Source organism: Salvelinus alpinus, chromosome 7 (assembly GCF_045679555.1).
Source record: "Salvelinus alpinus chromosome 7, SLU_Salpinus.1, whole genome shotgun sequence".
Classification (NCBI taxonomy): Eukaryota; Metazoa; Chordata; class Actinopteri; order Salmoniformes; family Salmonidae; genus Salvelinus; species Salvelinus alpinus.
In genome coordinates this window covers 6,549,659-6,576,105 of record NC_092092.1, presented here as the reverse complement: position 1 = coordinate 6,576,105, position 26,447 = coordinate 6,549,659, and the positions used below count along the sequence as shown (strand labels likewise).

The 26,447-nt window shown below is 43.4% G+C and overlaps 1 protein-coding gene across 2 annotated transcripts in view; it reads left to right on the top strand.

Moving 5' to 3' along the window:
* The first annotated feature begins 3,322 nt into the window (after positions 1-3,322).
* Positions 3,323-26,447, top strand: part of LOC139580361 (vinculin-like) — a 53,561-nt gene continuing 30,436 nt past the window's right edge. The window contains exons 1-2 of one of the 2 annotated variants that reach the window (XM_071408973.1): positions 3,323-3,700; positions 20,887-20,957. In XM_071408973.1, coding sequence (XP_071265074.1) covers positions 3,533-3,700; positions 20,887-20,957 — 239 coding nt within the window. In that variant the 5' untranslated portion in view covers positions 3,323-3,532. The remainder of the gene's footprint in view (positions 3,701-20,886; positions 20,958-26,447) is intronic. The other variant, XM_071408972.1, reaches the window with a different exon arrangement.

The following is a 26,447-nucleotide window of genomic DNA, read 5'->3' as shown; positions in this document are numbered from 1 at the left end:
TTATTTCACCTTTATTTATCCAGGTAGACCAGTTGAGAACAAGTTCTCATTTACAACTGCGACCTGTCCAAGATTAAGCAAAAGCAGTGCGACACAAACAGCACAGAGTTACACATGGAATAAACAAACGTACAGTCAATAACACTATAGAAAAGTCTGTATATGGGAGGTAAGATAAGGGAGGTAAGGTAATAAATAGGCCATAGTGGCGAAGTAATTACAATTGAGCAATTAAACACTGCATTCTAAAGAATGCTTTCAGCAATATCAGGACAATTCCTAATACAGCAAATGATAGCACGGCATCATAGGGCACAGTATGCATCTGTTTACTTCACAATAGTTATAACAATGAAATGTGTAAACACTTAACACTTACTCATGCCACCAGAAATGTTTGAGTAGGAACTAAATACAAATATCAACAGTTCTATATCAGGTCTGTGTGGAAGAAGGAGGCCAGGGGCTATGTCTCAAATCCCTAAGCTGACAAGATAAAAATCTGTTGTTCTGCCCCTGAACAAGGCAGTTAACCCACTGTTCCTAGGCTGTTATTGTAAATAAGAATTTGTTCTTAACTTGCCTAGTTACATTTTTAAAAGTAGTGCCCTACATAGGGAATAGGGTGCCATTTGGGACACAGCCACCCATCTTGACCAGCAGCCAAACCCACATGCATTCCAAACTATTAACAGGGGAGGGTCCTGGGAGCAACCCCACACCTCAGAGAACTACAACCCCACACCTCAGAGAACTACAACCCCATACCTCAGAGAACTACAACCCCACACCTCAGAGAACTACAACCCCACACCTCAGAGAACTACAACCCCATACCTCAGAGAACTACAACCCCAGACTACAGAGAACTACAGCCTGCTGCCTTCACAGGGGAGGGTCCTTGGAGCAAACACAGACTTCAGAGAACTACAACCCCAGACTACAGAGAACTACAACCCCAGACTACAGAGAACTACAGCCTGCTGCCTTCACAGGGGAGGGTCCTTGGAGCAAACCCAGACTTCAGAGAACTACAACCCCAGACTTCAGAGAACTACAACCCCATACTTCAGAGAACTACAACCTGCTGCTTTCCTTTGATTTTTATATCTAGAATGGACTCTTCTTCTCTTTGGTTATCTTACCTGCAGGCGTGCCTTCCTAGAGAGAGATGGGCCTCCTTGTGTACTGTCATCTAGGCCTTTTCTATAGCGTCTCCATTCTCTATGGGCCTCCTTGTGTACTGTCATCTGGGCCTTTTCTATAGCGTCTCCATTCTCTATGGGCCTCCTTGTGTACTGCCATCTAGGCCTTTTCTATAGCGTCTCCATTCTCTATGGGCCTCCTTGTGTACTGTCATCTAGGCCTTTTCTATAGCGTCTCCATTCTCTATGGGCCTTTTGGATGATCACATTATTATGGATCCATCTAAGTAAGAGTGGTATCATGGAAAGATACTGCAAAGAAATAGTGATTTGCAGTTGCTTGCACATCAAATAGCTAGTATTTGACAAAACAGTACAAGTATATCATCAGCTTTTCAAGCATTCTGAAATAAGGGAAGTCCTCGAAGGCTACAGAGCCTAAACCTGATTTCTCATATTTACAAACTCTATTCTGCTTCCTTAAAAATTTACTGATTTGGGTCGGTTATATGGCAGTAATCCTGGAGAGGAACTGAAATGGCTGCATTTAGCTATATAGCAGTAATCCTGGAGAGGAACTGAAATGGCTGCATTTAGTTATACGGCAGTAATCCTGGAGAGGAACTGAAATGGCTGCATTTAGTTATACGGCAGTAATCCTGGAGAGGAACTGAAATGGCTGCATTTAGCTATATAGCAGTAATCCTGTAGTGAGTAGTGATTATATGGTGTTAGTGCAGTGTTCTAGGGATGCAGTGTACTCTTCAACTCCATATATTTTACCCTACATGGAACTAACTACTGAATGCTGTCTGTGTACTTCACAGACATGTCAGACATCCATGCCTAAATGAGAGATTAACTAAATATCGAAGATGATTATATTAAAACTTCTGAAATAAGGTTTAAATTTGAAATTTAAATCTTGTATATTTGAGGATCTTTGATTGAATTATCTTTGCTTATAGACGATAAAACACTAGCGAGATAGAATGTTTACATGAGGTCTGAAACAGAACAACTTCCTTGATTCTTTCTTTTCAAGACTTCCTTTTTAGGAAGTAGGATGCTGCCTTGCAGCCTCCTGGGAATCTGAGGGAATTCCTTCACTGGTTTGGTTGTATGTTTTTTATTTTTTTTATACAGCAGTATTGTTATTTCAGGTTGTAAAGGGAGGAGATGGAATTTGAGAAATGTGTTATGCTACACACAAGTAGACCAGAACTAGAATAAATCGTTTTGACCAGAGTTAGTACACAAATGTGCCCATGCTTGATTTCTGTTACACTGTGTTTTAATAAAAATATTTTTTCTCCAGTCTAGGGGGTTTGAGTGTGTTGCCTACTAAAGTATGAAAGTGAAAACGACATGATAATTATGTCTGAGGCTGATCTCACAGGATCAACTGTGAATAGGTGGATGTACAGTGTGGTCAATTGCCACTGGCCTGGCAGTGGGTAGACTCCATAAGTCTTGAACTCTTGAACTTAGGCTCATAAAATCACACCAGTTTCAGTCTTCAAACAAACATGTTACCCTCTGTATACAGTGCCTATCCTACCGATCCCTGACTTCGGCATAAAGATTACATTTAGTTGTAGGCTTCTGGTCCGGTATACTTTGAAGAATTACTTGAGCGCTGTAGTTTGTAATATGTTGTGTCATAACTGTAGTAAAAAATGTATATAATGGAATATATATTAAATCAATATCTGTGAATTCTATCCATTTTTAAATAATTTCTTCAAAGCCAAAAACATTTCCCTATTCTATTCTATTCTATTCCATTCTATTCTATTATATCATTGTTTATCCTACCGTTATAAATAAGATGGACAGAGGTATAGCCTATATCCAAAAGCAACTAGGCTATATTTCAGTCCCTTCTGCCAGCATCTTGTCAAACCTGATGCGTCACTACAGTTTACACCGTCTGTCCTTGCTGGTTTGAATTCGCTCCTCTCAACAGAGTCATATTTCCCTTTTTAGGGCATGAGAATGTTTACGTAATTTGGGGAGAACTCGCATCTCTAGCAAACTCGACTATGTGGAACAGGCGGAGCCTATCGGGAAAGAGTGACATCAGCTTGTGCCAATCGCGTTTGCGGTAACATATATGCCATTTCTCTTATTGGTCAGGTGGCGGACATAGCATTTTGTCGGGTAGGTTGCTCACTCTTCGAGAGCTGCGGTTGGGGATTCTCACATTGATGGTTGCAAGGGGAGTAGTTAGTGTTCCCAGAGAGCGAAACTGTGCTGGGCAAGGAAAGTGTTGGATTAACCTTAGACTTTACAGGGGCACAAACAAGAGAGGGAACTTTTGAAACAGCCAAACGGGGCCAGACTTTTCTTTCTCTTGGATAGGAGAGCGGACTCAAGTTTTCATCATGCCGGTTTTTCACACAAAGACGATAGAAAGTATCCTAGAGCCGGTGGCTCAGCAGATATCCCATCTGGTGATAATGCACGAAGAAGGTGAGGTGGACGGGAAAGCTATCCCGGATCTCACGGCTCCCGTGGCTGCCGTGCAGGCAGCTGTCAGCAACCTGGTTCGGGTAAGTGAAACGTCCCAACCGAATATCCCTGACTTCGGGCAGGTTACCTGTCGCACGCTGTCTGTGTAGTGGCTACAGTGTGCCAGCCCGCCACGATTCCTTGTCATTTTATCTAAGAAGTTACCGCTGTGGTTACTTTGTTATTTTCCCTGCTCTGTCGGTTGGCAACATTCTGCTTTTAGAACGCGAGTGATGTAACTACAATGTATCAAGTTTTGTTGAAGTTTTCCACTTGGGCCATAGGGCAGTGACGCCCTTTTCCCCTTGAAAATATGCCCTACCCCCTGGAGCCGAGGGTTGACTGCCATATCTCGACGTATAGGCCTATAATATTCTCATGCCGGAGTATTTCAAACAAATCTACTTTGTATCTAACTAACAATTTAAACGACACTTGTATATTCATCATCAATTCAAGTGTCCTCTAGTAATTCATGATCACTTCAGCTGTTTTCGTGAATGCCGGTTCTGGACGGTTCTGACTTAGAATATGGACAATTACAAATACCTAGGTGTCTGGTTAGACTGTAAACTATTACATCTAGAATTTACTTCCTATTTCGCAACAAAACATCCTTAACGCATGCTGCCAAACATACTCTCGTAAAACTGACCATCCTACCGATCCTTGACTTCGGATGTAATTTACAAAATAGCCTCTAACACACTACTCAACAAATTGGATGTAGTCTATCACAGTGCCATATACTAGCCACCACTGCGACCTGTATGCTCTCGTTGGCTGGCCCTCGCTTCATATCCGTCACCAAACCCACTGGCTCCAGCTCTATAAGTTCCTGCTAGGTAAAGCCCCGCCTTCTCTCAGCTCACTGGTCACCATAGCAGCCCCCACCCGTAGCACGCGCTCCAGCAGGTATATCTCACTGGTCACTATAGCAGCCCCCACCCGTAGCACGCGCTCCAGCAGGTATATCTCACTGGTCACCATAGCAGCCCCCACCCGTAGCACGCGCTCCAGCAGGTATATTTCACTGGTCACCATAGCAGCCCCCACCCGTAGCACACGCTCCAGCAGGTATATCTCACTGGTCACTATAGCAGCCCCCACCCGTAGCACGCGCTCCAGCAGGTATATCTCACTGGTCACCATAGCAGCCCCCACCCGTAGCACGCGCTCCAGCAGGTATATTTCACTGGTCACTATAGCAGCCCCCACCCGTAGCACGCGCTCCAGCAGGTATATCTCACTGGTCACTATAGCAGCCCCCACCCGTAGCACGCGCTCCAGCAGGTATATCTCACTGGTCACTATAGCAGCCCCCACCCGTAGCACGCGCTCCAGCAGGTATATTTCACTGGTCACCATAGCAGCACCCACCCGTAGCACGCGCTCCAGCAGGTATATTTCACTGGTCACCCCCAAAGCCAACTCCTGCTTTGGCTGCCTTCCCTTCCAGTTCTCTGCTGCCAATGACTGGGACGAATTGCAAAAATCACTGAAGCTGGAGCCTCATATCTCCCTCTCTAACTTTAAGCACCAACTGTCAGAGCAGCTCACAGATCATTGCACCTGTAAATAGCCCATCTATAAATAACCCACCCAACTACCTCATCCCCATATTGTTATTTATTTTTTTCTTTGCTCCTTTGCACCCCAGTATCTCTACTTGCACACTCATCTTCTGCACATCTATCACTCCAGTGTTTAATTGCTAAATTGTAATTACTTCGCCACTACGGCCTATTTATTGCCTTACCTCCCTTATCTTACCTCATTTGCACACACTGTATATATATTTTTTCCTATTGTGTTATTGACTGTACGTTTGTTTATTCCATGTGTAACTCTGTGTTGTTGTTTGTGTCGCACTGCTTTGCTTTATCTTGGCCAGGTCGCAGTTGTAAATGAGAACTTGTTCTCAACTGGCCTACCTGGCTAAATAAAGGTGAAATAAAAATAAAAGAAGTAAAAAATGCCAACATACAATTGCGTGGATCCACATGTTTCCTCCACAAGCTTTTTATTGAGAATTAGTGGAAGACAGATGAGTTGATCAGGACTGAAAAGGACAACCCCATTGTATGACATTGTATTAAGCATGTCATCAAATCAAATGGTATTTGTCTCATGCGCCGAATACAACAGGTGTAGACCTGATCATGAAATGCTGAATACAACAGGTGTAGACCTGATCATGAAATGCTGAATACAACAGGTGTAGACCTGATCATGAAATGCTGAATACAACAGGTGTAGACCTGATCATGAAATGCTGAATACAACAGGTGTAGACCTGACCATGAAATGCTGAATACAACAGGTGTAGACCTGACCTTGAAATGCTGAATACAACAGGTGTAGACCTGATCATGAAATGCTGAATACAACAGGTGTAGACCTGATCATGAAATGCTGAATACAACAGGTGTAGACCTGACCTTGAAATGCTGAATACAACAGGTGTAGACCTGATCGTGAAATGCTGAATACAACAGGTGTAGACCTGATCGTGAAATGCTGAATACAATAGGTGTAGACCTGACCGTGAAATGCTGAATACAACAGGTGTAGACCTGACCGTGAAATGCTGAATACAACAGGTGTAGACCTGACCGTGAAATGCTGAATACAACAGGTGTAGACCTGACCGTGAAATGCTGAATACAACAGGTGTAGACCTGACCGTGAAATGCTGAATACAACAGGTGTAGACCTGACCGTGAAATGCTGAATACAACAGGTGTAGACCTGACCGTGAAATGCTGAATACAACAGGTGTAGACCTGACCGTGAAATGCTGAATACAATAGGTGTAGACCTGACCGTGAAATGCTGAACACAACAGGTGTAGACCTGACCGTGAAATGCTTACTTACAAGCACTTAACCAACAATGAAGTTAAAGAAATCCTGATCTGTCGGCTAATGACTGACAGATCATTTATATTTTCTGAATATAGTCCATGTAGCTTATGCAGGACAATACAATCTTTGTTGTATAGCCTACAGTAAGGGGCGGCAGGTAGCCTAGTGGTGAGAGGGGGGCGGCAGGTAGCCTAGTGGTTAGAGGGGGGCGGCAGGTAGCCTAGTGGTTAGAGGGGGGCGGCAGGTAGCCTAGTGGTTAGAGGGGGGCGGCAGGTAGCCTAGTGGTTAGAGGGGGGAGGCAGGTAGCCTAGTTGTTAGAGCGTTGGGCCGAGCTGACAAGGTATAAATTTGTCCTCCTTCCCCTGAACAAGGCAGTTAACCCACTGTTCCTAGGCCGTCATTGTAAATAAGAATTTGACTTGCCTAGTTAAAAAAAAAAAAATCTCTGTGTGTGTGGTGCTCCTCTACATAAAGGAGATGACTGACAACTCCACGGCAACCTAGCCTACAGTCAGATATGTAGGCCTACAGTCAGATATGTAGGCCTGCAGTCGGATATGTAGGCCTGCAGTCGGATATGTAGGATATGTAGGCCTGCAGTCGGATATGTAGGCCTGCAGTCGGATATGTAGGCCTGCAGTCGGATATGTAGATCTGCAGTCGGATATGTAGGCCTGCAGTCGGATATGTAGGCCTGCAGTCGGATATGTAGATCTGCAGTCGGATATGTAGGCCTGCAGTCGGATATGTAGGATATGTAGATCTGCAGTCGGATATGTAGATCTGCAGTCGGATATGTAGGATATGTAGATCTGCAGTCGGATATGTAGATCTGCAGTCGGATATGTAGATCTGCAGTCGGATATGTAGATCTGCAGTCGGATATGTAGGATATGTAGGCCTGCAGTCGGATATGTAGGCCTGCAGTCGGATATGTAGGCCTGCAGTCGGATATGTAGGCCTGCAGTCGGATATGTAGGCCTGCAGTCGGCTATGTAGGCCTGCAGTCGGCTATGTAGGCCTGCAGTCGGCTATGTAGGCCTGCAGTCGGCTATGTAGGCCTGCAGTCGGCTATGTAGGCCTGCAGTCGGCTATGTAGGCCTGCAGTCGGCTATGTAGGATATGTAGGCCTGCAGTCGGATATGTAGACCTGCAGTCGACTATGTAGATCTGCAGTCGGATATGTAGATCTGCAGTCGGATATGTAGATCTGCAGTCGGATATGTAGGATATGTAGATCTGCAGTCGGATATGTAGGATATGTAGGCCTGCAGTCGGCTATGTAGGCCTGCAGTCGGCTATGTAGGCCTGCAGTCGGATATGTAGATCTGCAGTCGGATATGTAGGCCTGCAGTCGGATATGTAGGCCTGCAGTCGGATATGTAGATCTGCAGTCGGATATGTAGATCTGCAGTCGGATATGTAGATCTGCAGTCGGATATGTAGGATATGTAGGCCTGCAGTCGGCTATGTAGATCTGCAGTCGGATATGTAGATCTGCAGTCGGCTTTGTAGGCCTGCAGTCGGATATGTAGGCCTGGAGTCGGATACAGAAACGACATACTCTTTATCATTTAGTATAAATTAAGTCTTCATTATGACAGTCCCCCCCCCCCCCCCCCCCCGAACAGTTTTGTCTTGAATGAACCCCATCTGGAGCCGTCTGAAAGGTGGCCTGGTTAGAGGAGAGTGTAAATAGAATCAGAGGTAGTGAAAACCACAGTTGTACTCGGTGGTGCTCCACAAAACCTCTTCATAAAGGAGATGACTGACTGAACCCCATGGCAACCGAGGCCTACAGTCTAGGCATGGACTTGTAAAAATGGCAGATTAGTACAGAATCCAAAAGCAATTTCTTCCCTAATATCAATTTTATGAAGTATTAGTGTTTTCGTCTGCAGTCTAAACGTGACGTGACCATACTACACTGGAAAAGTACCAATGAACAAATTACCATTTTCATTTCCCTTTTCTTGTTTACTAAGATCATAGCTGAGATGATGATTTCCTAAGTGAAGAAGCGAAAAATGTCTCTTTATCGGTGCCTTTGCAGAACTTGTGGTTTACAATAAAAGGAAATTACTTTAAAATAAAAAACCATCTTCCAAACAGCGCAGCAGCTCAGGCCTGCGATAAGAAGGATGTTCCAGGCCATGCAGGGACACTGCCACTTCCCTATTCAGTACAAGATGTTATAGTAGAGTGCTACACAACCAGAAAACGCCAGGAGTCCCTGGTAGCTGTCTGGGGGATAGATTTGGACATTTGAACTGGCTTTTCTGATCCTCTCCTCACAGCTAATGTTTACTCATTGTAGCAGCATTGTTGTTTACGTGTTGGCCCTGGCCTGGCTAGTTGGGCCTGGCCTGGCCTGGCTAGTTGGCCGGTCTGGCTGACCTGTCTGGCTGGCCTGGCTGGGTGACCTGTCTGGCTGACCTGTCTGGCTGGCCTGGCTGGGTGACCTGTCTGGCTGGCCTGGCTGGGTGGCCCTGGCCTGGCCTGGCTAGTTGACCTGTCTGGCCTGGCCTGGCTGGTTGGCCTGTCTGGGTGACCTGTCTGGCTGGCCTGGCTGGGTGGCCTGGCTGGCTGACCTTTCTGGCTGGCCTGGCTAGTTGGCCTGTCTGGCTGGGTGGCCTGTCTGGCCTGGCTGGGTGGCCTGGCTGGCTGACCTGTCTGGCTGGCCTGGCTAGTTGGCCTGTCTGGCTAGTTGGCCTGTCTGGCTGACCTGTCTGGCCTGGCCTGTCTGGGTGACCTGTCTGGCCTGGCCTGGCTGGGTGGCCTGGCTGGCTGACCTGTCTGGCCTGGCCTTGCTGGCTGGCCTGGCTGGGTGGCCTGTCTGGGTGGCCTGGCTGGCTGTCCATCTGGTGTAGGCCCATGGGCTAAACAAGCCAGAGTTACTTCTGGAACCATTCCTTTCTTTTACTGGGAGTCATTTATTGTAAATCTTCCACCAAATATATAACAATGGGGAGAAAATATCAGTACAACAAACAAAAGCATCCGTTTTCTCATGACTTCCTCGTCAGAATCTCCATTTTAATAACTGCTGAAAACACGTGGTTCTGATTGGCCTTTACACTGTTCACCTGTCCTCTGGGAGTTGTGATAAAAGGTATGTTTGCAGAAAGGCAGTGAGATCTATGGCCTTCCTGATAAAGTCATATTATTAAGAAGCACTGTGAAAGGGCCAGACGTTTTACAGTCTAAAAGTGACTAAGCAATCATAAACATGAAAGTGACTCTTTCTTACACATCTATTTCTTCTTCTGATGCTCTATAAACTGACACTGGGATGCATGTTCACACAGTTTTATTCAAGTTGATTGGTCGTGTACACAGTTGAGCAGATGTTCTAGCAGGTGCTGAGAAATGCTATGTAACAAGCTATTATTATTATTACCTTTATTGAATTGGTTTCAGTAGTTCAGACCAGCACTTCCGTTTTGGTCAGGCCCTTCGTGGTTGTAATGTAAGTAGCCAAAGCTTGTTTCTGTGGAGAGATGGTATGTAGGGATCACCACCAGGCTTCTCTGTGGTTAGTACGAGCAGGCAGACGAGGCGAGTGATCATATTCACGTTAGCCTTCTCCTTTGGGGGGTGAAATCAGTGAAAATCAATTCCCCAGCTGTGCTATCTGAACAGTGATCACATATTTCCAACTGTGGCACGACAATGAAGGCTTAACTCACACTGTAATAATTTCCTGTTTCCCTAGAAACGGTATCAACACTGTTACTGTTATTGAAATGCTCCGGCATCGACTTGTGTGAGTGTGTTTTGCAGTGTACTTCGTGGTTAAAAAAAAAAAAAGGCCTCTTGTTGTATCTGAGTTGGAGGCGTATAGATCGTAAAGCCTGTTCTGTCTACTGAATTAGTGCTCTTCTAGAACCATCCAGTGAAGCAGACCTGGGTTCAAATACTATTTGATATCTTTCAAATACTTTCAGCGTTTGCTCTAGCCTGGTTGGAGTGCCAGATGGGCGGGGTTTATAGTTTTTGGACTACTCTGTTGGGACATTTTTAAGTCAGGCAAGCTCAATCAAGCACAGATAAAATATTTGAAATGATTTGAAATAGTAGTTGAACCCAGGTCTGCAACCAAACCCAGGGCTGGGTCTCAGCCTCTTTCAGACAGGGTGCTGTAACTCATGGGGCCTCGGCCACTCAATGAAACCAATGACTTTACCTCAGACATTCCCAGGGAGAGGCTGGGCCAAAGAAAGCCATTCACTTTTGTCTCGGCTACCCACAAAACAACACATTGCACAGACTTGTAGACCCCTGGCTAATGGCTAGGCTACATCTCAGAGTTTACAATTTAAATCTAACGTTCACATCCCACCATGCAATCCTTACTAAACTGTAAAACCAGGCAATTATTGGATTAGGCTACATTAATTCCTCGATTTGTTGAATTGTGTTTACAATATCTGCTGTGGGTTGTTGTTGATCTCCTGGGATAGCCAGGGAATGTGTTCTCAGCTGTTTGAATGAAGACCTCCTGGATCTGTCTGACTGCTGCTGGGGCCTTCAGTCTTTTTAATGATCAGTCATCTTGTGAATGTTTAGAAAGGATGGAAATCCCGTTATCCCAGATACATGGAGGATGAGAAGGGCATTCTTCATCACGAGCCAAGATGTTCTCCTCAGCATTAACTCAGCCAGAGGACAGACTTTATCAGCCATTAGTGTCTATGGTTTATTCAGCTGACGGACTGTAAATCAGACCATATATCATCTCTATGGTGTCAGTTTGATGTCTCTGGTTGTGTTCATCTATTCAATGCCAATCTAATTAGATTGAAAAGGGACCAACCTTGATGTTTGTGTAGAAGGAATCAGCCTTGATGGCTGTAATCCATCCCTTAGCCTTGGCTCCCACTATAACAAGTGTTATTCAGTCAGGCATACTATTCAACAGGCGTAGTTCTGAGATGACTAAAAGAGAGCTTATGAAATGAGGCCTACTGTACTTTGTCAATTCTGCAGTTCATTTTTATGGTCTTTAAAATGGGGAGAAAGCATGTCAACGGCAGACGGGAACTGAATATTTGGAGACTGCAATATCATTGAGTCTTGTGCAAAAGGAAGGATGCACTGCTCCTACTTGTCTTTTTTTTTTAGGAGTCCTGCAAAGACACTAAGACAGGCCTATTACTCAGATCAGCTTCTCTCGTTTCCCTCCATCTTTATTTCAGGCCTACATGTAAGCAGCTAGCAGATGTGTTTATGAACCATTATTCAAGTGAAGTGATAATGAAAGACGTGGAACACAATGGCTTTCGAGTGGCGCAGCGGTCTAAGGCACTGCATCTCAGTGCTAGGTGCGTCACTACAGACCCTGGTTCGATCCCGGGCTGTATCACAACCGGCCGTGATCGGGAGTCCCATAGGGGCGGCGCACAATTTGCCCAGCGTCATCTGGGTTTGGCCAGGGGGCAGGTCGTCATTGTAAAGTAAGAATGTATTCTTAACTGTCTAGTTAAATAAATGAGAAAAAAAAACACAAGGGGAAGTTCATAGTCAACTTGTTTGTTGATGACAGTTGACAATATTGTAATTTCACAACAAACCTCAGTTTAACACATGGATGTAGTCAGAAGTGCCTCCTCACTTCACTATATTTCAGTATGGAAAATTGCATCATTATCAAGTAACTGGTCTCAATAAATTATTTTATTACTACATCAATTAATTCAAATTTACTTCTTTAATGTGTGATTATGGGGGAATATATATGTCTAAGTCAAGTGGTTTAAGGCCTTCCAAAATAAACTGCGTCTTGTTATCTGCTTCTCCAGTTTCCTGTAATTTGTCCAAGGAAGGGGGGGGGCAGTTAGCCAAGTCAGGAAGGATAATGGCTATGGATCTGAATCCTCCAGCAGCAGTCCAATGCTCCAGCAGCTGTTCGTTAGTCTCGGTCCCTCCGACCAGTGTACTAACTTAACTAAAACTCTGCTGGGTGGTGATGAGCCCTCCCTCTGTCCTCAGCGGTGATACATCTGATGGCCCTAGACCACAACAGCCAGGAGAAATGGTGTGTAGTCAGATGTCAGGAAACCACGCGAATATTTGTGTTCCATCGAGTCACCTCAGTTATGTTGTGTAAGCGTGTCTCAAATGGTACCCTATATAGTGCACTACTTTTGATCAGGGCCCATAAGACGCTGGCCAAAAGTAGTGTACTATGTAGGGAATAGGGTGCCATTTGGCACATTTAGTTGTGGTGTATGGTGAAGCTCTAAACTGTCAAAAGATTACTCTCAAGACTCTGAGCAAATTCAGGTTGGTCCCTCCCCATTTCCTTCCATTTTAAGAGACGTTTTGCAACAGAATCGCCGTAATGCATATGCCCCCAGGCGAGCCAGCACGAGGAAGAGAGAGAGAGAGAGAGAGAGAGGAGGGGGCAGGCAGAAAAAAATGTGGTGCGCATATGTCTTGGTAATCAGTCTTGCATGCCTCGCTAATTCACGTCTTCCTCTCTGGTTTTATTTAAATTACACAGATTTCTCCAGGCCTTTATAGCCTATCGTCTAGTTAGGCTACAGCACAGCAAATACATTTTAGTGGGGTAAAAAAACATTGCTTTTCGGTTTGCGATTTTTCTTAGCTTTCACACCCCTAATCTATGTATACTCAGCTAGCTAGCTGACCATCACTCATCATTACTCCTCTGATGTCATTTGATACCACCTGATCTAGTCCTGTTTTACCACCTCTTAACACAACTACACAGTGAGGCCGTGTTGGAGGGGTTAGCCATAACTATGTCTTCTATGTGTTCTATGGAGAGGTCTGCAGATTTGGGAAGATCTGACAAGACTTTGTGATGGAAAAATGTTATGTTTGTGCTTTTCTAATAACCAATTTCATGCATGTGACTGAAACACTCCTCTCTGTCAGTATTTGCAATTTGGCAGTATGCCCAGACCCTTGTTTTGAGAACGAAATATATCTGTTTTCAAGGTCTCAGCTTAAAGAGAAGAAGCCTTGTATTGGTCTGTCACGTGCATAAACCAGTATTGGTATGTAACATGAATGAAGCAAACGTTAATGATGAATTAATTATGAATGATGAATAAGCTAAATCATGCACATATAACTTGTCTGCGATATTTAAGAGAACTAACGGGACTGTCCCGGCAGAGCTTCTGACAGACGTTCACTATGGTGCATCAAGTTGGTTGGAACCTCTCCAGTGCGCTGTTAATAAACAATGATTCATTTAAGATTGACTTCCAAGTGTCCCATGTGTAGAAATTCCATGACAATTTCATCAAAAGTCATTGCAATGCTAAATATCTCTTAGCTTCACGCATGCTATACTGCCTGTGTAATAGAAAAGTATGTAGTATCCAAATGTCGTCCTGTTCAGAGTTATGGGCACATACTTCCTTTCTGTAACGCTTTCAGAGCAGACGATTTTTAGATGGCGGTGAGGACACTTGGGTCTAATAGAATGTAACCATAGAAAGGACTAGCTCCACATCTGAAAGAACTAGCTCCACAAACTAGGTCCACATCTGAAAGAACTAGCTCCACAAACTAGCTCGACATCTGAAAGAACTAGCTCGACATCTGAAAGAACTAGCTCGACATCTGAAAGAACTAGCTCGACATCTGAAAGAACTAGCTCCACATCTGAAAGAACTAGCTCGACATCTGAAAGAACTAGCTCCACATCTGAAAGAACTAGCTCCACATCTGAAAGGACTAGCTCCACATCTGAAAGGACTAGCTCCACATCTGAAAGGATTAGCTCCACATCTGAAAGGACTAGCTCCACATCTGAAAGGACTAGCTCCACATCTGAAAGGACTAGCTCCACAAACTAGCTCCACATCTGAAAGCCAGGCTGTCTTTCTCTTTCTCTGTGCCCCAGTCCTCCAGGCTTTGAGAGTCCCTGGGTGCATGTGAACAATGCCTCGCCTCTTCTGCTGGTCTGGGCCACTTTATCTAGCTCCTTCACAACGCTGCACTGGTCTGTGCTGTTCTGTTGGCAGCTGGAAATAGGAGTGTCAGCTTTTCCACCCCAGACCCTGGCTGGCTGAAGGGCCAGCTTGACATCAGGCTGTGTGGTATGTGACAGCATACTGCCACAATGACAGTCTGAGCCAGCAAATGGATAAACAAGTTGACATTAAGAATTACCTAGTCCAAATATATATATATTTTTCAGTGTGCAGACAATCATCTATTTTTGAAATAAAGAATGACCTATCCATTACCTATCCATTACCTATCCATTACCTATCCATTACCTATCCACCTGTGCTCTTCTTGTCCTTTAGTAAAGTTCTATGAAGAAAATAGACGGCCCTGCATGCCTGTGTTGCCTAATCAGTCCGTTTCTGGTTGGGGTTAGAGATCAGAATACAGCCGCCACGCCCTTCAGCTGGAATGAGTGCAAATGCCTTCTATTTTTATAGAGTTGTTGGGATCAGGGCTGTTATTGGTCTACAGAACACATGAAGAGCGGGAAGCGGGAAAGGGGAAATTAGGATAAAGTGGATCATATTATTACTAAGAAGCCATTTTAGCTTAGTGCAAAACCCCCTACTGTGCCTGAAAGTGAACACCATTCTCAGAGAAAACAACAGACTTTTTGTCTTCGGTCTTTTCAAATACCTCTTTTCAGCTCCTGTGTATTTCCTAAGTCTTTACGGTGTATTTAGGCAACAGTCCCCTTCCCATTCTTTCAGAAGTCTATACGGTGTACATAGAAGTCTTCTTGTCTGAACTTGCCCTCACCCTGAACAGGATATCACTGTAAGGAAATGTCTTAAGAAAACAGTGATTGGATACGAGAGATTAGCAAAATACGCTGAGCTCATTTCCTCAACAGGTCAGTCATTACAACAAACATATAGGGCCAGCTGGGGCTGCATGATATGGGCATTTTTATAGCAAATATTCAGTGGTGGATAAAGTATCCAATTGTCATACTTGAGTCAAGTATCTGTACTGATGGCATAAAAGCCACGATAGTAGAGTGGTAAGCAATTGCTCCCAATGCCACTTGGTTACACTGCAGCATCCACCAAGAGGCTCTTGCTGCCAAGCTGCCCCTGAACTCTCGTGTATTTTCTGCACTGTGCAATGATATGGGCATTGGCCATCTAACGCTTTTACAGCATACAGAAGTGTGCTGGTTATCAAGTGGCAAAGTATTGACACGTTTTTTTGAATTGTGAGATGAGCTTAAAGTTTAATTTATTGACCATAATTTTCACTTGTCTGACCACTTGCATGATGACGAGTTTCTCACACGACTGGCCTATCTGGGTGATGTTTTTTCTCGCCTGAATGATCTGAATCTAGGATTACAGGGAGTCTCTGCAACTATATTCAATGTGCGGGACAAAATTGAGGCTTTGATTAAGAAGTTGGAGCTCTTCTCTGTCTGCATTAACAAGGACAACACACAGGTCTTTCCATGATTGTATGATTTTTTTGTGTGCAAATGAACTCAAGCTTACGGACAATGTCAAATGTGATATAGCGACGCAACCGAGTGAGTTGGGTGCGCAATTACGCAGGTACTTTCCCGAAACGGATGACACAAACAACTGGATTTATCCCTTTCATGCCCTGCCTCCAGTCCACTTACCGATATCTGAACAAGAGAGCCTCATCGAAATTCCAGCACCCGGTTCTGTGAAAATTGAATTTAAGCAAGCCACTGCCAGATTTCTGGATTGTGCTGCACTTAGAGGATCCTACCCTTGGAGAATTGCGCTGTTACTGATGCCCTTTGCAACCACGTACCTATGTGAGAGTGGATTCTCGGCCCTCACTAGCATGAAAACTAAATACAGTCAGACTGTGTGTGGGAAATTATTTAAGACAGACTCTCCAATACAACCCAACATTGCAGAGTTATGTGCATCCTTTCAAGCACACCCTTCTCATTAACCTGTGGTGAGTTATTCACCATTTTCGATGAACAAATAAGGTTTTATATGTAAGATGGCTAAATAAAGAGCAAAATTATTGATTATTATATTATTATTTGTGCCCTGGTCCTATAAGAGCTCTTTGTCACTTCTCACGAGCCGGGTTATGACAAACTCACTCTCATTCTTATGTTTAATAAATGTATTGTGTGTGTGTGTGACAGCCTTACAATGAGGGTAAAAAAACAACATTTGAGTGCGCTGACCCTGGTGCTAGAGGGGGGTACCCAGCTGGAGGTTAAATGTTTGAAGGGGTACGGGACTATAAAACATTTGGGAACCCCTGGTCTAAATCATTTGATGATGAGACAGGGTGAAATCCAGAGCTGTACTATATACACTGAGTATACCAAATATTAAGAACACCTGCCTAATATTGAGTTGCACTCCTGCCTTTTACCCTCAGAGCAGTCTCAGTTCCTTGGGGCATGGACTCTACAGGGTGTCTAAAGCGTTCCACATGGATGCTGGCCCGTGTTGACTCCAATGCTTCCCACAGTTGTGTCAAGTTGGCTGGATGTTCTTTGGGTGGTGGACCATTCTTGATATATGTGGGAAACTGTTGAGTGTGAAAACCCAGCAGCGTTGCAGTTCTTGACACAAACCGGTGCATCTGGCACATACTACCATACCCCATTCAAAGGCACTTAAATACTTAGTCCTGCTCGTTCACCCTCTGAATGGCACATATACACAATCCATGTCTCAATTGCCCACCAAATAATAATTCTCTAGTTGGTGATTTTCAAAAGTGGGGTGGGAAAAAAAACAGGGGGGAAACTTGTAGCTGGTAGTGGGGTGGTAGATGCCCAGTTTCCCCCTCTAACTGGTAGTGGGGTGGTAGATTCCCAGTTTCCCCTCTAAATGGTAGTGGGGTGGTAGGTGCCCAGTTTCCTGTCTTTCCGGCCCTTTAGTTGAAGTCCACTCGGTTATGTTTGTGTGTCCTACATCTAAAAAGAACTCTCCTGCTCCCCTAACCTTTAGTTGAACAGCTCTCTAACTACCCTGGAACGCTGGACAGTTAATTATGGCTTTTGTTCAGAGCCTCTCAAGGCAAGAATGCCAGGTTGGCACATGTTAGCTCCCACCTCACTCTGAGAGAGCTGGCAGTTGCTCCAATTTTAGCCTGGCATCAACCTTTTTTTGTTTAATTTACAAACGCTCACTAACTCCCACTGGACCAATGAAATGCGGCAGGACCTGTGCTTCTTTAGTACGACAGCTTTCTGGATTGGCAGTGCCATTTCCAGTTTAGTCATCCTTGAGCTGACACCTCGATGGTAGTCTCCACATTCCCATTAACTCAGTTAGGAAGTTTGTTTTCAACTTCATGCTGTGGCCCAGTCTTTCATCCTCACTCCACTTTTAGTTCTCCTTCCACCTTTTTTTGTGTTGAATTTACGAACGGTGTAGGTGGACGCTCTACTCCCACTTTCACGCCGGACCAATGAGAAGACAGTAATGGGGTCAGGGGATATGATTCTGACTCTGCCCCCCTCCGACTCCATGACGTCAGCCTTCTGGAATGGAGGACTGTGTTACTCACTGTAATGAGCTGGTGGAACAGTTGGTTATCCTTGAACTTTAACCTCCCCACTAATGGCACATTCCTAATAACTAGCTTCAGGAGTTCTTAGTCATAGCCCTCCTATAGGCTGGCTGGCATTAGTGGTGAGGTGGCCGTATGAAGAAACTGAACTGTAATTATACATTTTTGAAAGGTTTTGACTATCGTTAAAAAGAAATATTTAGTACTCTTAAATAATACCCAAAATGCCTTAAAAATATAATTGTACATCCTTTTTTATTTTATACACAGCAGAAGAAGCTGATCAAGTTGGAGTCGTGTAGTTGTGGGCATGTTCACACTAGTTGAATATAATTGTGTGGGTGAAGAGCTGTGAAAAACAGTGTGTGTGGTGTGTGTGCGTGCAGAGGTTGTGTGTGTATAAGAGTGAAGCGGTGTATAACAGGGGTTAGGTCAGTGATCAGTCAGCCAACAAGCTCCATATGAATCAGACCTTAACTAGCCTCACTCGCAGTCAGTCTCGGAGCTCAAATGTCTGTCGGCCCACGGAGAGACTAACTGACAGAGACAGACCTGTTTCCTCCCTGGGTTTCACATGATAAACATTACCATTAGGAAAGTCTAGAAGCTGTGTGCTTCAGTGATCTACACTACAGCTGTTGTTGTGTCATTGACATTTCTGTTGATATGAATGGGAAGTCTGGATAGTTTTGTTTTCTCACAGCTTCATGTTGTGAAGGATGTGTCTGAGGTCACACTGGGGGATATGAGTCATGGTAGCTGTGAGTGTGTGAGATCAGATCTTTTACACGTGTGTGTGTGTGTGTGTGTTAGAGGTCGACCGATTTTATGATTTTTCAACGGCGATACCGATTTATTGGAGGACCAAAAAAAGCCGATACCGATTAATCGGCCGGTTTTTATTTATTTGTAATGACAATTACAACCATACTGAATGAACACTTATTTTAACTTAATATAATACATCAATAAAATCATTTTAGACTCAAATAAATAATTAAACATGTTCAATTTGGTTTAAATAATGCAAAAACAAAGTGTTGGAGAAGAAAGTAAAAGTGCAATATGTGCCATGTAAGAAAGCTAACGTTTAAGTTCCTTGCTCAGAACATGACAACATATGAAAGCTGGTGGTTCCTTTTAACATGAGTCTTCAATATTCCCAGGTAAGAAGTTTTAGGTTGTAGTTATTATAGGACTATTTCTCTCTCTACCATTTGTATTTCATATACCTTTGACTATTGGATGTTCTTATAGGCACTTTAGTATTGCCAGTGTAACAGTATAGCTTCCATCCCTCTCCTCGCTCCTCCCTGGGCTCGAACCAGGAACACATCGACAACAGCCACCCTCGAAGCAGTGTTACCCATGCAGAACGAGGGAAACAACTACTCCAAGTCTCAGAGCGAGTGACGTTTGAAACGCTAATATCGCACACCCCGCTAACTAGCTAGCCATTTCACATCGGTTACACCAGCCTAATCTCTAGTTGATAGGCTTGAAGTCATAAACAGCTCAATGCTTGAAGCATTGCGAAGAGCTGCTGTCAAAACACACGAAAGTGCTGTTTGAATGAATGCTTACGAGCCTGCTGCTGCCTACCATCGCTCAGTCAGACTGCTCTATCAAATCATAGACTTAATTATAACATAATAACACACAGAAATACGAGCCTTAGTTTCCAGATTTTACCATATTAATGACCTATCATCTTGAAAACAAAACGTTTATTCTTTCAGTGAAATAAGGAAACGTTCCGTATTTTATCTAACGGGTGGCATCCATCAGTCTAAATATTCCTGTTACATTGCACAACCTTCAATGTTATGTCATAACATAACACATAATTACGTACAATTCTGGCAAATTAGTTCACAATGATCCAGGCGGCCCAAACTGTTGCATATACCCTGAATATGTGTGCAATGAATGCAAGAGAAGTGACACAATTTCACCTGGTTAATATTGCCTGCTAACCTGGATTTCTTTTAGCTAGATATGCAGGTTTAAAAATATATACTTCTGTGTATTGATTTTAAGAAAGGCATTGATGTTTATGGTTAGGTACACGTTACAGCAACGACAGTCCTTTTTCACCAATGGGCACCGCATCGATTATATGCATCGCAGGACACGCTAGATAAACTAGTAATATCATCAACCATGTGTAGTAAAAACTAGTGATTATGATTGATAGTTTTTTATAAGATAAGTTTAATGCTAGCTAGCAACTTACCTTGGCTTCTTACTGCATTCGCGTAACAGGCAGTCTCCTCGTGAGGCAGGTGGTTAGAGCGTTGGACTAGTTAACCGTAAGGTTGCAAGATTGAATCCCCGAGCTGACAAGGTAAAAATCTGTCGTTCTGCCCCTGAACAAGGCAGTTAACCCACCGTTCCTAGGCCATCATTGTAAATAAGAATGTGTTCTTAACTGACTTGCCTGGTTATTTAAAGGTGTGGTAAAAAAAAAAACGACGTAATCGGCGTCCAAAAATACCGATTTCCGATTTGTTATGAAAACTTGAAATCAGCCCTAATTAATCGGCCGACCTCTAGTGTGTGTTGCCCTCCTCTGTGTGTTGAGGCAATGGTTTATATCATCCTTTAAAGGTTAAATAAAACTATTTAAAATTATTAACAATATGTAGCAATACGTGTACGTTATTAAAGAATAAACACATTTACATATTTCATGTGCCGGTTTCTCAGACCCAAATGCTCAATGGAGAATCTCCATTAGCTAATATAAAAGTGATGACTTAATCTGAGTAGGATACGTTTGTGTCCAGGAACCTGGCTCTACAGTGTGTTTGTGTGAGTTAATATGCCCTTCCTGTTCTCCTGTTGTGTTCTAGGTGGGGAAAGACACTGTCCAGACCACAGAAGACCACATAATGAAGAGAGACATGCCTCCAGCTTTCATCAAGTATGTAGATGAAAGATATGTCTTCTCCTTAACTCTCAGCCCACAAACTTTATTACCTTAACAGTCTAACAGTGTTATCCAATTTAGACATGTACAGTGCAACGATGTCTGAACCTCGTGTTGTGTACTCTTTCTCTCCCTCTAGTGTCTCGCTCGCTCTCTCTCTAGTCAATTCAACTTCAATTCAAGGGCTTTATTGGCATGGGAAACATATGTTACTATTGCCAAAGCAAGGGAAGTAGTTATAATATACAAAAGTGAAATAAACAATAAAAATTAACAGTAAACATTACACTCACAGAAGTTCCAAAAGAATAAAGACATTTCAAATGTCATATGTGCAAATGGTTAAAGTACAAAAGGGAAAATAAATAAATATGGGTTGTATTTACAATGGTGTTTGTTCTTCACTGTTTGCCCTTTTCTTGTGGCAACAGGTCACACATCTTGCTGTTGTGACGGCACACTGGTATTTCACCCAGTAGATATGGGGGTTTATCAAGATTGGGTTTGTTTTCAAATTCTTTGTGGATCTGTGTAATCTGAGGAAAATATGTGTCTCTAATATGGTCATACATTTGGCAGGAGGTTAGGAAGTGCAGCTCAGTTTCCACCTCCTTTTGTGGGCAGTGTGCACATAGCCTGTCTTCTCTTGAGAGCCAGGTCTGCCTACATCGGCCTTTCTCAATAGCAAGGCTATGCTCACGGAGTCTGTACATAGTCAAAGCTTTCCTTAAGTTTGGGTCAGTCACAGTGGTCAGGTATTTTGCCACTGGGTACTCTCTGTTTAGGGCCAAATAGCATTCTAGTTTGCTCATTTTTTTTTTTGTTAATTCTTTCTGATGTGTCAAGTAATTATCTTTTTGTTTTCTCATGATTTGGTTGGGTCTAATTGCTCTGTGGGCTCTGTTTGTGTTTTGAACAGAGCCACAGGACCAGCTTGCCTAGGAGACTCTTCTTCAGGTTCATTTCTCTGTAGGTGATGGCTTTGTTATGGAAGGTTTAGGAATCACTTCCTTTTAGGTGGTTGTAGAATGTAATGGCTCTTTTCAGGATTTTGATCATTAGCGGGTATCGGCCTAATTCTGCTCTGCATTCATTATTTAGTGTTTTACGTTGTACACAAAATATATTTTTGCAGAATTCTGCATGCGGAGTCTCAATTTGGTGTTTATCCCATTTTTGTGAATTCTTGGTTGGTGAGCGACCCCAGACCTCATAAAAGGCAATGTGTTCTATAACTGATTCAAGTAGTTTTTGCCAGATCCTAATTGGTATCGATGTTCCTTCTGATGGCATAGAAGGCCCTTCTTGCCTTGTCTCTCAGATCATTCACAGCTTTATGGACGTTACCTGTGGCACTGATGTTTAGGCTGTGGTATGTATAGTTTTGTGTGCTCTAGGGAATCGGTGTCTAGATGGAATTTGTATTTGTGGTCCTGCAACTGGACCTTTTTTTTGGAACACTTATTTTCGTCTTACTGAGATTTACTGTCAGGGCCAAGGTCTGACAGAATCTGTACAGAAGCTCTAGGTGCTGTGGTAGACCCTCCTGGGTTGGTGACAGAAACATCAGTAGACATTTGACTTCAGATTCTAGTAGGGTGAGGCCGGGTGCTGCAGACTGTTCTAGTGCCCTAGTCAATTCATTTATATATATATATATATATATATATATATATATATATATATATATATATATATATATATATATATATATATATATATATATATATATATATGTGTTGAAGAGGGTGGGGCTTTAGTTGCATCCCTGTCTCAACCCACGGCCCTGTGGAATTTTTTTTTTTTTGTTGCCAATTTTAACCGCACACTTGTTGTTTGTTTACATGAATTTTATAATGGTGTATGTTTTTCCCCCAACATCAATTTGTATAGCAGACCCTCATGCCAAAATGAGTGAAGGCTTTTTTTAAATCAACAAAGCATGAGTAGACTTTGCCTTTCCCTTTGTTTTGGTTTGTTTGTCAATTCGGGTGTGCAGGGTGAATATGTGGTCTTTCGTAAGGTAATTTGGTAAAAAGCTAATTTGACATTTGCTCAGTACATTGTTTTCGCTGAGGAAATGTACGAGTCTGCTGTTAGGAAAATCCTTAGCATTATCATTAAGGTTGCTGTTGACTCATATCCCACGGTAGTTATTGGGGTCAAATTTGTCTCCACTTTTGTGGATTGGGGTGATCAGTCCTTGGTTCCAAATATTGGGGAAGATGCCAGAGCTGAGGATGATGTTTAAGTATAGCCAATTGCAATTTGTTTTCTGTTTATTTTATCATTTCATTAAGGATACCATCAACACCACAGGCCTTTTTGGGTTGGAGGGTTTTGTATTTTGTTCTGTAGTTCTTTAGATGTAATTGGAGAATCCAGTGGGTTCTGGTAGTCTTTAATAGTTGATTCTAAGATATGTTTTTGCGGTTTGTTCTTTGTTATAGGGCCAAAAAGATTGGAGAAGTGGTTTATCCATACATCTCTGTTTTGGATCGATAACTCTTCGTGTTGTCTGTTTCAGAGTTTTCCAATTTTCCCAGAAGTGGTTAGATTCTATGGATTCTTCAATTACATTGAGCTGATTTCTGACGTGCTGTTCCTTCTTTTTCTGTAGTGTGTTTCTATATTGTTTTAGTGATTCACCATAGTGAAGGTTTAGGCTCAGCTTTTCTGGTTCTTTGTTTTTGGTTGGATAGGTTTCTCCAGTTTTTTTCTTAGATTTTTGCATTCATTATCAAACCATTTGTCATTGTTGTTAATTTTCTTGGCTTGAAATGTTTATATTTGATAAGGATGCTGAGGTCAAATATACTGTTAAGGTTTTCTACTGCCAAGTTTACACCTTCACTATTACAGTGAAACATTTTGTCCCGGAAATTGTCTAGAAGGGATAGAATTTGTTGTAGCCTAATAGTTTTTTGGTAGATTTCCACACTACTTTCCTTCCATCTATAGCATTTCTTAATATTATTCAGTTCCTTCAGCTTTGATGCCTCATGGTTGAGTATTGCTCTGTTCAAGTAGACTGTGATTTTGCTGTGATCTGATAGGGGTGTCAGTGGACTGACTGTGAACGCTCTGAGAGACTCTGGGTTGAGGTCAGTGATAAAGTAGTCTACAGTACTACTGTCAAGATGAGTTACAAGTGTACCTACTGCAGGAGTTCCCTCAAAGCCTACCATTGACTATGTACTGTACATACCCAGCGTGCGACAGAGCTGCAGCTGCAGGAGTTGTGACCCGTTTTTGTTGGTTATGTTGTCATAGTTGTACCTAGGGGGGCATATGGGGGAGGGAATGCTGTCATCTCCAGGCAGGTGTTTGTCCCCCTGTGTGCTGAGGGTGTCAGGTTCTTGTCCGGTTCTGGCATTTAGTTCGCCACAGACTAGTACATGTCCCTGGGCTTGGAAATGGTGGATTTCCCCCTCCAGGATGGAGAAGCTGTCTTCATTAAAGTATGGGAATTCTATTGGGGGGTATATAGGTAGCACACAGGAGGACATTCTTCTCTGTTGAGATCATTTCCTCATTATTTCTAGCCAGATATAACATATTCCTGTTTTGATTAATTTAATGGAGAGAGTTAGGTCAGCTCTAAACAAAATTAGCATGACCCCTGAGTCCCTTCCCTGTTTCACACCTGGTAGTTTGGTGGATGGGACTCCCAGCTCTCTGTAACCTAGAGGGAAACCAGTGGGTCCATCTCCTCTATATCATGTTTCTTGTAGGATGACAATGTCTGTCTTTCTGATTTATTTGAAGTCTGGGTTCCTGCTCTTTATGACAAAGGCAGATGACCTCAGACCTTGTATATTCCATGATGAGATAGTAAAAGCTTTGTGTTCCACAGTGTCTAGTGTTGTTTTTGTGTTTGTAAGGCCCGGACCATCACAGTAGGTCTGAGCAGAGCATGCTGAGCATCTGATGCATACCTCTTAGGTCTCAGGATGGGGCTTGGCTGTGTGTAATAGTGGGGGTTGGGCCTGTTGCTCTGCTCACGGCCTGGGCATATGTCCTGCTGTCATGTTGAGGTCCTTGGTTTTGAGGCACAGTCTTGCGAAATGCTTACATTCACCCGCTCTAATCATTTCCTGCTGGGCCCTCAGGTCATTTGTGTCTCCCTCTAGTCTCTCTCCCTCTAGTCTCTCTCTCTCTCTAGTCTCTGTGTATCTCTAGTCTGTCTCTCTCTCTCTCTCTGTGTGTGTGTGTGTGTGTTGGGGCGCTGGCTGCTGCTGTGGGAGGCTCGCTGCCTCCTAGGCTTCTATTTGTCCAGGGAGGGACTCCTCACTAAAGGAGGAAGCAGGAAGGAACAGTGGTAGGTTTCTATTTGTCCAGGGAGGGACTCCTCACTAAAGGAGGAAGCAGGAAGGAACAGTGGTAGGTTTCTATTTGTCCAGGGAGGGACTCCTCACTAAAGGAGGAAGCAGGAAGGAACAGTGGTAGGTTTCTATTTGTCCAGGGAGGGACTCCTCACTAAAGGAGGAAGCAGGAAGGAACAGTGGTAGGTTTCTATTTGTCCAGGGAGGGACTCCTCACTAAAGGAGGAAGCAGGAAGAACAGTGGTAGGCTTCTATTTGGTCTTCTTCGTAGACAGCTGCTCTTGGTTAACCTCAACCCCAAGAGAGAAGTATTTAAATTGTATTTCCAGTCATTTTCTTTGGACATATGGATTCAATCTATATCACATGTTCTCATCACTAACAGTAGTGTTACAATAAGTCACTCCCTGAATGAATGAATGAAGAGGGCCATTTTATTTTCTCTTCCTACTCCACTGGAGCTATGAATAATCTCCACCCAGCCGCTTGGCTGAGACTCTGTCATCCATTCTTAGCTGATACACACTCAACCTTGTCATCTCCGCTCAGTAGAACCCAGGTCACGCGACACCCAACAAGGTCATGGATGTAAAGCCATTGGCAGGCGTAGGTCACGGAGGTCACGGAGGCGACCTGAACGCATTTGGCGCCTGGAAGTCACGTTGTCTTCATCCATCAGATACACATGCTGGAATGTGTCTTCTTTAACTATATATATAATAGTGTGTGTGTGTGTGTGTGTGTGTGTGCTTCACTATAATTAGCGTGTGCATAGGTCCTGGACTGGTCCTGTAATATATCATGACTGTAGTCTGGTGTACTGCACGCTGCTAAAGGACACTGCTGGCTGCACTAACATGTATATAATATTATACATGACATTATACATGACATTATACATGACATTATACATGACATTATACATGACATTATACATGACATAATACATGACATAATACATGACATTCAGCAGATGCTTTTATTCAAAGTGACTTACAGTTGAGTGCATATATTATGTGACCCCAGTGGGAATTGAACACACAACGCTGGCGTTGCTAACAGCACTACACACCTGTTTAATATGCACATACATTACCAGTTACCAGAGGCTTCAAGAGACCAGCGACCGTTCTGCCTTAGCCATCGTGGAAAGTCAAAC